This window comes from Drosophila biarmipes, chromosome 2L (assembly GCF_025231255.1).
Source record: "Drosophila biarmipes strain raj3 chromosome 2L, RU_DBia_V1.1, whole genome shotgun sequence".
Lineage (NCBI taxonomy): Eukaryota > Metazoa > Arthropoda > Insecta > Diptera > Drosophilidae > Drosophila > Drosophila biarmipes.
Window position 1 is genome coordinate 9635524 of NC_066612.1, and position 13141 is coordinate 9648664.

Below are 13141 nucleotides of genomic sequence, written 5' to 3' on the forward strand. Positions count from 1 at the left end.
CTGCAAAGTTTGCGCAAAATGAAGCGACAAAGCGAAACCTTCGCAGTGTAAAAAGTAAAAAAGAAAAGGTTACAACAAGGAAAATGAAACTGCACGATAAAGTTTTTTCTTTTACTTTAAATTGAATTAACTTGAGAGCAGACCAAAAGAGAGGGGGCACGATGCCCTTTACACCGGCGGAAAACTTACGATGATTTATTTGCTTCACATGGCAAAGTTGAGTGTCACTTTTTTCCTTCGTTCTTGTCGTCGTGAAAAGCGTTGTAAAAAGAGGAGGCGGGCATTTACGAAAGGATGTGGCCCTCAGAATAAAAGTATGCTGAAATACGCTATTGACCCATGGTTAAGATTGCTGCTTATTCATTTTACACTTTTAATCACGATAGGAATAATTAATAAGTACAATGAAATTCGAGTTGGTTCTATAAAGAACAGAATGGAAGTTAACTAAATGAGCGTTATGTTTTTCACCAACAGAATAATAAAAGACTATTTTAAACAATAAAAAAGGGTTGTTAAAATCCTTTTTTTCAATCTTGGGTTCAAGTATGGATTTTCGTTGATTTTATATTCTAAAAAATTAAATTTACTTCTGCTTAAATTAAGTGGGTCAAAGCACGTAAAACTACTAGTAATAGAACAGCCAAGGAAATATTGTTTTGGCAAATTCCACAATTTCAAAGTTGTTTTCAGCTTGCACATAAGCCTAAAATCGATGCCGCAAAATTGATAAAATGGTTAAGCTGCATTTCTTGGCTACACAACCAAAATTTAGAGGCAACACAAAAATATTGGCTGTCATTATTTATTAAACTAACAGCTTCGAGTCAAAAGTGTTTAGATATACCATCTGTAGCAATAGGAAAAAATGTTCGCCGAAGCTGCAGATCAATCTGGACTTCAGGGAACTTTTGCCTCGACAGTTTTCCGGCTTATCTGGGAAAACTAATTTGTTAAAATGTTGCCTGGCTTATTTGTCGTCGTCCTCGTTTGGGAGCAATTTTGAAGCTGATGCCGAAGACACTGACAAAATCCAAAATGCCAAGCATCCATCATAGAGTTGGGCGGACGGACGCAGACTGCCGACGACTTTTGGCGTCTGCATTTTTGGTTGGAAAATAAGTAAGGCGAAATAAATTCCTGCAGCAGGGACGCAGTGTCGCCATCAACTTGACTCGCTCAAGTCGAGTAAACTGCAAGCCAAATGCTTTGTGCACTTTCTTCCGTCATGTTCTTAAAATCTCTTTTTACCGGGGTATGTTTTTGTTGAACTTGGGTATATATTTTGGTTTTTTTAAAGAGAACAAAAAACAGAAAAACCTATATATTTAGGTTAATTAAGGCCCTCTAAACTTCACATCGATTAAACCCATTTATTACATTTATTTAAACTTTAATTATTTTTAAAACATGTAACTATATACAAAATTTGTACCATAAATCAACGATAAAGCCTGTATCTTAAGGTTAATTTAGGATCTCAAAGCTTCCTTAAAAATATTTTAAAAGAGCCTTTCAGGATATATATATTATTATAAATTATTCGGGGTACCCAAAATGCTCTTTAACTTCCTTCAGTTTCTACTTGTTTATGCTATGTATGCTCGTTAGAGTTTTTATATATTGTCTGCAAAGCTTATTCGCTGCTCCTACCCCTTCGTCCTTTCCTGTTTAATGCCAAAGCAATCGGACCGTTACACATTACATTTTTAAGTGGCCTTGGGGTCCTCGAACACCACAACCAAATGCGGTGCGTTAATGGTTCGTGCTACATTGCCCAGGCCAGGTCATGGTGGTTAAAGCCCAATGAGGTGTTGCCATGATTTAGTTGGCTTAGCTTACTTTAACATCCAGTGCTTGTCCTTGTTGTTCTTGTGGTTGCATTTTGCGGTTGAGTGGAGATGCACGAAAAGGAGGGGGTTGCGTACCCCTAAGTGTTTGCCAATTACAGCCTTTGTAAAGATTCCTAAATCCATTATTTGATTTAATTTAAAATTTTAAAGTGTTTTCACAACTTAAAAGAACTTTAGGATTTATATTGTAATATCCAAAGCTTAATACTAATTATCTTAACTAGCTTTTCGATGAATACTAAAACTACAAAAGATTTAAACACTTCTTTCGTATTCGCCGACGCACACCACCGAACGAATTATTCATTGTATCGGTCAAAGGGCAATCAAACCAGAACACATTTAATATTTATGCCCTCCAAACGTATACATTTTGCAAATGTAATAAACTTTATATTTGTTTATTCCACGAGCACGGACCATCAGCAAATCTGAAAAGGCAACTTAAATTTTAACAACTTTGACCTTCGGCTTCGGTTATAATAAATTGTGGGAGTTGAGAAAAAGTTTGGCGCTTGTCAGCGAATTATCTATGTGTGCGCTGTTGTGTAACCATGTATTTGAGTTTCCAGTGTTTTGAAAAACTTGCAACTGGCCAAAACCCGAAAAAACTTTTCCCTCCTGCAGACATATCACTCTCTGGTGTATGTGTTCACGGTGTGTGTGTGTGCCAGTTTCCAGTTTTGTTGTAATATATTGCGGTCAGTGGAGAGTTCCATCCTTCATCCCGCCATGTCCTTCGCCTGCACGGCCAGAAAAGTTTGCCAACAATGCCACATTAACACATTTGTTGAACGTATAATCAATTTGTAATTTGTAGCCGGAACAAATTCGTGGTATATAAGTCCACAACAAACAGGAATGTTGGGGGAGAAGAAAAAAGTACGAGGGGAATCTTTCAATCCGGAGGATGCGAAACTTTCATGTCAACAAGAAACTCTCACAGAAAGCGATAATGCTGGTGTAAGATACAAAACTTTATTCATATGGGACCAGGACAGGGGACCCAAAATCGATGTAGAAGAACTTGAACAGTAGTTTTTCTACCCTTAAGGGTAGTTTTAACCAAGAATAAAAAGCTGGTTTAAAATGAAAGAGTATTATGCATACTATGAAGTTTTTATACAATTTTAAACTATATGTCAATTATTGTTGTAATGTGTCTTTAAAGGATTTTGGCATCTTTTTATAAAAAAAAAAACATTTCAAATTATTAAGAAATCTATGATGAAAACTCAATTCCAAAGACTTCACATGACAAGAAAAACATAATATTATTAATTTTCCATCAAAAACTTTTCACCTTCAGCCGACAACTTCAGAAACCTCATATATATCACCTCCGTCACCTTCAATTCCCTTCAATATTTCAATATGTTGACAAGGGCATACTTTGACAAAGAATAAATATCCGATTCACAAATAACCTGTGACAACTTTACAAACTGATTTTAAAAAAGTTTCATAATTTATATTGCTTTGGATGGCACACATCGCACATTCGAGTGTATAAATTTGAACATTTTCGTTTTCACACTTTTTCCACCCAAAGCGTGTGTTATGCAAATTGAGTGCAGCTGTTATCTCTCCAGCAGCCGCAAAAGAAAAAATAAATATAAATAAAGAAAATATAAAAAAGAGGAGACGGGTGAAAGCAGATAATGCTTGATAAATGTGTGTAGTCCCCATATGCAAACACCCACCTCACCCGAGTCAATGGCCACCAGATGACAATCGGGATAAAGTATCCTCCATCTCGCCCCATTTTCTTGACAACATAAAGCGTCTTTTAACAGCCCGGTCCCACTCCAGGCGGCCCTCTTTATATGCAAATTTGCGAAAGGGTTAACTTTTGACTGAAGGTCAGTTGGCATTTTGTTCGACTGCTCCGCAGTATATAATAGATTGTATATCATTTTTCTCCCATTCCGGGCTGTTCATTTTTAACGACAGAATTGATTGACATTTCACACCCTCGGGGCAGCCGTATTCAATATTCCGAATAAACCAAAACGGAGATGAGTTTGTGGTGATAAGCCCCTTAAGCCATTTTTAGTTGGTTTAGGGGGTGATTTAAAAACAATACCAAAAAATAGGAAACTGAAAGAAAGCCAATAAAAATTGAAATATACTCATATGTATTTATTGGTGATAAAAAATGTATCGTTATGACTTTTCCAAAAATGGTTATTAGTGGATTTTAAATATTTGTATTCACTTTCATGTTTTAATTGCAATCTGTGCTTGAAGTTGGGTATTCAAAAGCAAGAGGATAGAAATATTAGGGGTTTTGATTTTGCTGTTTTAATAATCCAAGCTAACTTTATCAAACAATATGCATTGTACATATCAATTGCTCTGCTATGCGCTTCTGGTCCAGTATTCATTTAGTTACGGTCATTTCCCGCCTAAGCCCATAAACCAGGCCGGTAACCTGGAACCTGTAACCTGGCCCAGAACAGAACAGAATGGAAAAGTTGCAACCGAGGGCGAGGTGGACCACCTGTAAGCCGCTTGCCAATCGCTGACAGCCAACGCTTAACGTGAAAATCCCCTAAATCGCTCGGCCTGCAAACGAGTTTCTCCCTGGATCTGGCTTTAGCTTCAGCTTTGGTTCTGTGTCCGCATCCGCATCTGTAGCTGTATCTGTATCTGCAGCTGTATCTGTATCTGTATCTGGTTCTGTGTCTGACCGGAACCCAATTGAATCGAACCAGTGGAGTCGAGTTGCTCCTTTGGCGGACTTGAGGCTGGGCCATTCGGCTTCCTGTTGCCATCGCCAGAGAGGTAAACAAAAATGTTTTCATGGGGTATTAAGCTTACCTTGGCAGGAGAATCGGTGGAACGGGCGGCTTTCTAACTCTCCCTGGAGTGTCATTAGCCCTCGTGGTTATAAATACTGTCTTCGCTTTTATTTGTTGGTTAGCGGCTAACCAATTGGTGAGTAATGTGTTCAACTAGATTTATAGAGTCTGTGGTCCCTACTATGCCATTAGATACAATAAAATCATTTTGGGCTGAATTGAAGCTTAAGTACATTAAGATAGAAAAATTTCCTAAATTGTATTATTAATAAACCTTGACAAAATCCGAATATAAACAAATACCAATCTGCACATATCTTAAAACATTAATAAATATTAAAATATTGGAAGTGGCAAAAGGTAAGACAAATAAATATCAACATTTTCTCGTATATTTCCTATTTCCTATATTCCCGCTCGTAGCTAAAGGAAATGTTTTCGTAAATTGGACCGAAAAAGCGAATTTCTAATTACACGCAACTTTTCGTTGAGCGCCAAAATGGAAATCGGTAAATGAAAATTGTAAAACGGCTAAAACGAAATGAAATCATCAACAAAAGCATAATTCAATTTTACGGCCCGTTGAACCCACTAATGAATTATCACACAGAGTTCGATAGGACATGGCCATGGATCTGTACAACTTTATATGTGCAGATGTGGATATTTAGTTGGGCCATGGCAATCGCAAATAGTTTTTCTGTTTTTATTGCATTTCCATTACGTTTCATTGCATTTTGGATTTTGTTTCTGTGCTCGTAATTCTGTATGCCCTTTAGACGCGTTCGATGATCCTTTGCCATTTTAGCTCGTATTTTGTTTTTGTTAAATTTGTTCTCTCCTTTCTTTTTATTCACTTAATGAGCAATTCGATGCAAGTCTGTGAAAATATTTTGCAAACTCGTTGAACTCAACGTGAAAGTCTTGCCGCTTATTAAATGCCGCCTATCAAAGCCGCTTAATAAAAAAACACCAAAAAAAAATTCAGAGAAAAATTCAATACACTTAATTTAAATCTTTTAAATTAAATAAATTTGATTGTATTCAAAAAAAATTATTTTCCTAGTAAGCATTAGACGCGATTTAGAAGTTAAGGATGCTTTAAAAACGTTCATGTCACAAACATTTTTTAAAATGTATATACTTTTTTGGCAGACAGAAAAGACAGACAAATAAAAACCGCAAAAAGTTATAAGCAAGTAATTGAAGTTGAAAACAATTTGGCGTTAGGGCTCAAACTTTACAGACAAATATGGGAAAATTAGAAAAATAAAGTCGTATAAGTCATTGAAAAATTAGAAAAAATGGTTACTAAGCCCTGTGGTTTGAAGCGTTTTAAACCGGTATTTTAAAGCGCAGCAATATTTCATTTCAAATTTTAAAATTACTTTTATTAAATTTAAAGATTGATTGTTTTAAACAATACTCAACAAGCTATTCATAAAAAAAATAATATAAAGGCCCATGATATAGACCTATAAAATCCTTAATAGGTCTTCTTGGGTTAAAGCTATTTTAAAGCGTCTCCCCCCTAGTGGCCTAAAAAAGGTTTGACGCAACATTTAACCAACGGATGTGCCCACCACACCATCAACTCAATGCCTGTGCAACCCGAAAAAAGGCCTACAAGGTCAATTGGCTAAGGGATGAAAAAAGGGTAACCGAAAAGGCCAGAAAGCAGCTTTGATGTTATTGCCGCAAATTAGCTAGAAATCTTTTGCCTACAGGTCACCGTTCCCCCTACCCATTCGGCCACTTACCACTTTTTCTACACAGAATAATTTTTGGCCTTCAGTTTGTCCGAATATTTTTACCTACACCTGTGCGTAACAAATAGAAATTTGCCAAGAAAATAATTTAACTTCAATTGAGTGCGAGCATGTGCAGAATTTCAAGTATACCTAGACCAGGCTGTACATATAGCCAGAGCCAAACGCACATAAAATAAAATACAAAGTTTTTGATTCTCCGACTTGGGCAGAGTCCATGCTTAAGTTAAAGCGGATTCCCATTTTACTTTCCCCATATTTCCGGAGTCGGGGAAGAGAAGCAGCACATTTTTGCTGCATCAATAGTTCAAATACTATTTTATGCTTAGTTGATTATTGACTGCAAGTGGAAATTTACTTTGGCTTCAACGAGAAAGAACGAGGAAGACAGAGAGTCTCTTTTTCGGGTTTAGTCTGGCAGAACGTTCAAAATTGGCAGACGAGGGAGTCTTGTTTGTTTTTCAGCTTACACGGAAATTGTATTTTTGCCCAACGCAGCCCGAAAACAAAAATATGAAAAACTCTGACAAAACTTGAAAATAAATTGTGAGTGTTCTGCACTCTATCCATATTTTTCGCTTCGTTTTTCTCAGAGTTTCCATAGTTTGTTAAATCTGCTGTTATTTTAAGCCGTAGTCCTTCAACTACTTGATGCCATTTACACATTTTTTACAATTCAGTTTACTTTTTATACCATTTCTTGGTTTTCTTTTAAATTCCGAAAACTGCTCTTTAAAGAAATATCTAACTCCCATAAATTGTGTTTGACTCTGGAACCTTTTTTGCCATCTAACAATGCGAATTGCATTTCTGATGCAGTCAAGTGCACTGCTAAAGTGTCCTGTACTTTTGTGGCCAGTGTGCATTGCTCTTTCGTTGCCTTTCTTTTCAGGGCGATCCCATTGCATCCCTAACTAACCCACAGTTATAACTTTCGCTTTCAATGCGTTTTCCATGGAAATGCTGTTGCCGTAAAATCTGGGTTAACGAAGGTTCCTTAGAAAGCCGGTTTTGTGGGTCGCGGAAATACAGAATACTGACTGGATGCCCTTCGAAGGTTCCCTTTTTTAGTCCATATTAGCTTAGTTTCTAAGAGACGAAAAGTAGAACTCTTTTTTTTAGCGAAAATCGCATTTATTTATGCATTTGGTCCTCTACGTAAATCAATATTCTTGCATTAATGTACACATTACATTAATGTACATACATTATTAAATCATAAAAGTTTATGTAAATATAATTTTAATCTTTCATTTTCGATTTCTGGGGTCATAAAATATTGACTTGCCTTTTGATTAAGAATATATACATGTAATACTTGGATGGAATGCAAGCTGTAATCGTTTGCCAGCCGATAAGACCCGTGGCACAAACTTCTGAGAAGAGATAAGGCTTTGAGCGCTATAAAGGCGCCATTTGGCTCGATGCAAGTCAATCTCAATTTGGAGCCTTCAGTTCACCATGTCACTCCACTGGGAATTGAAAGTACTTCTTGTGAGCTGCGTTTTTTTCAGCACCAGTCATGCTGGCGGATCTTGTGGACCCAATAGGACTCATGCCTGTGTACCCACTCAATTTTGCTCCGAAGGTCGTAGTGTAGTAACAAACCCAGCCGCCTACTTTAATAGGCAGTGCTTCTCATTTGAGACTTGCTGTGAAGTCAATAAGGTAAGTTCTTAGAACAATTCTTTCTTTAGGTCTCTTACTATGCTTATGACTCGCAGATCGTTTTTGGAAAGCGTTACAGTGGAGGACAGTTTGTGGCAGGTCCATATGAACAAGGTGCAAATACCAATGATCATCCCAATAATGCGGGTGGAAAAACTTTGAACGCAAATAGTCAGATACCCAGTAATACAGGTGTTAAAGGCTCTACATCAAATGCTCACACTCCCAGTAATAATGGTGTTCAAGGTTCAAAAACAAATTTTCAGACTCCCAGTAATAATGGTTTTAAAGGTTCTACAACACATGTTCAGACTCCCAATAATTCTATTGGAAAGACATTGACTACAAATAATCAGGGTCCGAAAATTTCGGATGGAAAAGCTATTGTGCACAGTACAAACAACATTCCAAAGACTCATATAAATTATAATGTGGAACAAACCGCGTCAGTTGGTGGTCACTCTCACGGTAATTCAGGGAAAACTTTTATAGGCAATCCGCCTACTAATTTGCAAAATAATCATAATTATAATCATCATACTCATAATAATAATCGCAACCCCAGCCCGAATTTTGGTACCAATGGTGGAGTGCATATAGGAGGAAAAACTGTGTCTAATTACAATAAACTTAAACCCGCAGCAAATGCTAATATTAGTCCTGATAACACTGAAGAATATCTTAATACAGATAGCAAACCTATTGGTTTTGATCCCTTGGAACCTAACTTTAGGATGCAGTAACAAAAAAGCGCGACTCATTGTGTACTGTTTAACCATTTGAATATAATTAGAGATACAAAATTAAGTTACTCTCTTTATTTTGTATTATTATAAAATAAATCAGAGCTTAAAAAGTCGGCAAATCTTTAACTCAATCGGAGAAAGTGAAAAAAGGTCTGGAAAAGTCGGAGAAGCGGCGAGAGTGCCGGAGAGAAGGGACAGCTAGACCGCTGCAGCTGTCACCATTGACAGGAAGTCAAAAGTTGGCATCCCTCGAAAGCGGAACTGAAACTGACAGCAACAAAGACACTCACACAGACACCGCAAGGACAGCCGAAAAGAAAATCGGGTCACAACAACAACGAAAAAAAATGAAGGACAGAATTCCTTAAAAAAAGAGAAAATTTGATTTCCACAGACAACTAAAATATTTTTTACCCCATCCTACGCAACCATCGAACCTATGCCAGCTGCTGGAACCGAAAGAAATCAAATTTTAATATAAAAAGGAAAAAAGAAAACGGGAAAACAGGGGAAAGAAAATAAGAGGACCTTCCGAGTGCGTTTTCCAGCTGTTTCCCTTCAACGAGAATTTGTCATTTCTTTTTCTCAGATTTTTCCCGTCTCATTCTAAGCTTGTTTGCATGTGTTTCTCTGTCTGTTTGTGGTTCGTCCTTCCTTTGTTTTTATTATTGTTTTCAACAGGAAATTCGTTTCCCTTGTTGTTTTGCTTTCTCCGTATTTTGGTTACAAGTTTTCCCCATCAATTTCTTCCTCTGATTGGGAAAATCGACAGACCCAACGAGTCAAATCCTTCAGAAAGCCTTTAAACTTAATGCAATGGCTTACCTTAATTAAAACAAAATATGTTTAAACTTCGAGCTGCCTAATGCCTTGGCCAAATCCTATTGCAGTCTTAAAATTTTCTGTCTTAAAAATAACTATTTCTTAGATTGATATAAATTATTGAAATTAAACCCTTTAAAATAATCCCGCTTTAATCTCAAAAATTGTTCCCAAAATTATTTTATTTACCAGTCAGCCTTACACTCAATTAAATCAACTTATTTTAGGTCAAATTATTTTGCATAATGCCGAGAGGCGGGAAAAAAAGAAAGCCGCTGTGAGGCAGCATCTCAAGCTCATTAATTTAACTTACCAGAAAAGGCAGAAAGTGGGCGTTGGGGGAAAATTCAGGCCAAACAATACGGAGATAGGAGACCGGGAAACTTGATGTGCGGCCAGGTAAGAGGGGGCAAAAAGAAACAGCGCCCAAAAAAAGCGGCAAGGAAGCGGATTTTCATTCAAGGTAAAAGCAATCAATCAATATTCATGAAATCAGATTTAATTTTAAGCGCATTTAAGTTGCCAGCCAAAAGGAGGAGGAAGTCGGCCCACAGTTTCCTCTCCTTGGTAATGATTCAGCATGAAATCTTTGGGTGACTGAGGAAGGGCACGGAAAACAACAAAATCAGCAGCAGCAACAAAGAAAATCAGCAAAATGTAACGATGTCGACGTCAAAGCAAATGAAACTGAAGACGAGAGACCGGCGACCGAAGAGAAATTTCGGACGAACATCATTAGAAAGTTGCTGGATTTTGGTCGGAGTCGGGTGGCTATATCCATCCGACCTTGCTAATTGTATGACAACAGAGGGCTGAGAGTCGCCCACCTGGCCGTAGAAATATCCCTTCCTGCCCTGCCTTTGCGCCCCTCAAGTAGCTCCGCGCATAAAACTAAGCTGCCAATTCAATTTCGTAATCAGAGTGGCATGAAAAATTAAATAAAACATGCAAATAAAATTATTACGCATAATTTGTGTGCCCAGAAGGGGGAGCGTCGAAGCCCTCGGTTGATGTGGGTAGGCAGTGCGATTTTCCCGTGAGTTTTTCCGGTGCGGAGGAAGTGATTTTATTTCTGCTGGGCTTTTAAGTGACTGGCGGTTCGGGGTTCCCCTTTGCAAGCCTATTTATTCCCCTGGCTGACATTTTATCTTTAAATTCAACGGGCAACTGGAAAATTTAATAATTGCTAACACCATTTCATTTCAAGCTTATTAGCTATGTGTTAATTTATTTAAATTACTATAAAAGCGCGCCAGCTTATCTGCTTTTTAAGTTAAAAATTGTTAAATCTTTTAAATGGAAGTAATATTGTTAAAGCTGTATTAAAATTTCTAAGTCCTGTTAGCCTTTATTTTGTGCATGAGAAGCAGGGCTATAATCTATAGCTTTTATTTATTTTATTTTTGTGCTTTAATTTTATTTTGTGTATTTTAACATCGATTAAAGCTTCTACAAAAACATTGACATTGTGTAAAATTTGTTATATTAAGCAAAAATATTTTAAAGCTATTTTCATATGACTTTTTTATAAAGAACCCAAAAGGACTATTATTTAAAGCACTTCTGTAGCCGAGAGCTAATGAAGTCCCTAATTAAGTTGTTTGTGATATATCCCACATATAAAGTCGTATGCAAAAACGAGTGTGCTGCTTGTGTGGCAAGTCTCTGGTTGTTGAGGCCAAAACTATTAGCAGTTTGCCGAGAAATGAAACTAAAGTTTGGAGTAATGAGATCGTAGCAGAACAGATTTAACCGAGTCTAATCTTGGATGTGCATCTGTAAATGGGGTTGGGAGCTGGGGGCGTAAACCTTTCGTACCGCCTCATTTTTCACCAAACATTTTGCCGTCGCTGACCTTTTTCTGGTCTATATACTCCCATTTTTCATTCTTTTCCCCCCGTTAATCGACCGTTTTATCTCTCCCAGAGATTTGTAAATTTGTGAAGCATTTTTTAATGTGCTTAATTTCTGGTTCGGCTTGTGCCACTGGATGTGTTGCTCCCCGTTTCGCTCGAAACATGTGTTGCCGGCTAAACTTTTGTTCATTGTTGCCGTACATCACACAAGCGGCTTTATTGGTCAGCAGGGGTTAAAGTAGCCGAGTTAGTTTGTCAGCCTTGGCATTAAACCCATGCCCTGCTCCCCATCGCTCGCCTCATTTCCATCTGCCAGAGCTGCCGCGCCGCGGGTTATTTGTTGGGTTCAAAGTTCGGGTCTAGTCTGGTCGTCCTGGGATCGGGGATTGGAATTGCGGGTCCGAATCCGGGTCTGTGGCTCTCCGGGTGGACACGCGCCCCTTGATGTCGCCCCCAGTTTGCTGCTTTATAAACCATTTTTCGCTTATTTAGTGCTCTAATGGGGCACAAGTGTGATTTGGCAAGTGTTTAATGAGCTTTTCACTTTTTTCCCTAGTCGGTTGAATTATTTTACTCACATGCTGGGACAGTATCATACGTTATTTGGAGGTGACAAAGAGTTGGTGAGACAGAAGGGAAGGACCTAAATATTCATGTTCTTTTTTATCAGGTAGCACAAATGGTGTTCAAATATTTACGTATTTTGGGGTTAGGATACATAATGGAAGTGGGAAAACCATATATATTAATTAATAGTGCACTTTTCTAATTTAATATATAAAGTCTCAACGTTCTAGTAAAACAAAAATAAAGGTTTAATCCAAGAGACTTCGTGAAATAAATAGCATATTTCTTCTGAAATGCTTATCTTATTTTTTAAGGCTTTTACGAAAATCTACTTGGCTAAGGTTAAAGTTTTTAAAATATACATGAAATAAAACCATAATATTCCTTAACTTCCCTTAATTCCAATTAAAGTTGACACTACATGCACGTATACAGCCCAAAACGACTCCCAGAAATAATTGCATAAAATCGCAGTTTCTATCGAATTTCGGCAATCTCTTTGCCCAACTCATGGCGAACAGTCTGAGCCACGACCCACTTGGTCGCATTCGTATCTACTTGGCCCAAAGCGCTGCTGCGTGTCCAGAGCACAAGAGCAGCCCGCAACCTATCACAACATTTACTGGAGTGGAAGCATGTAACTCGGCTCGAGACCAGACGCGACTTGGCATCGGGAATTGAGAAGCGAGAATCGGGCTTTGGCTTTGGCTTTGGGCTTGGGCTGTTACCAGAACAGCCGTTGTAGGTCAGTGGGAAAAGTGCGGCCAGGAGAGCGGTTTCTCAAAGGAGCAGCATAACCAAAACAGAGAGATAGAGAGAGCCACTCCTGAGAAATTCAAAGACTCCGAGCTTTCATAAGTATTTCGAAGTCGAAGGAAATATCCCACAAAACTGGGAATTGGTCCCAAATCCAGGCAAACAGTGGGAAATGTTAATGAAATGATAGCCTAAATGTCACAAAACTGGGATAAAAACGACTAATCCCAAAACTTAACAGATAAAAATATTAATACTAACACACATAACTTAATATTACAAGATTGATTTCAAATAAAG

The 13141-nt window shown here is 37.8% G+C and overlaps 1 protein-coding gene across 1 annotated transcript; it reads left to right on the plus strand.

Annotated features, from left to right (window-relative positions):
• Positions 1-7877: 7877 nt before the first annotated feature.
• On the plus strand, positions 7878-10622 carry LOC108032828 (GATA zinc finger domain-containing protein 14). The gene is made up of 3 exons (XM_017106844.3): positions 7878-8094; positions 8151-10125; positions 10182-10622. The coding sequence occupies exons 1-2, from the start codon at positions 7888-7890 to the stop codon at positions 8835-8837; spliced, it is 894 nt and encodes a 297-aa protein (XP_016962333.1). The 5' UTR covers positions 7878-7887; the 3' UTR covers positions 8838-10125; positions 10182-10622.
• Positions 10623-13141: the final 2519 nt, after the last annotated feature.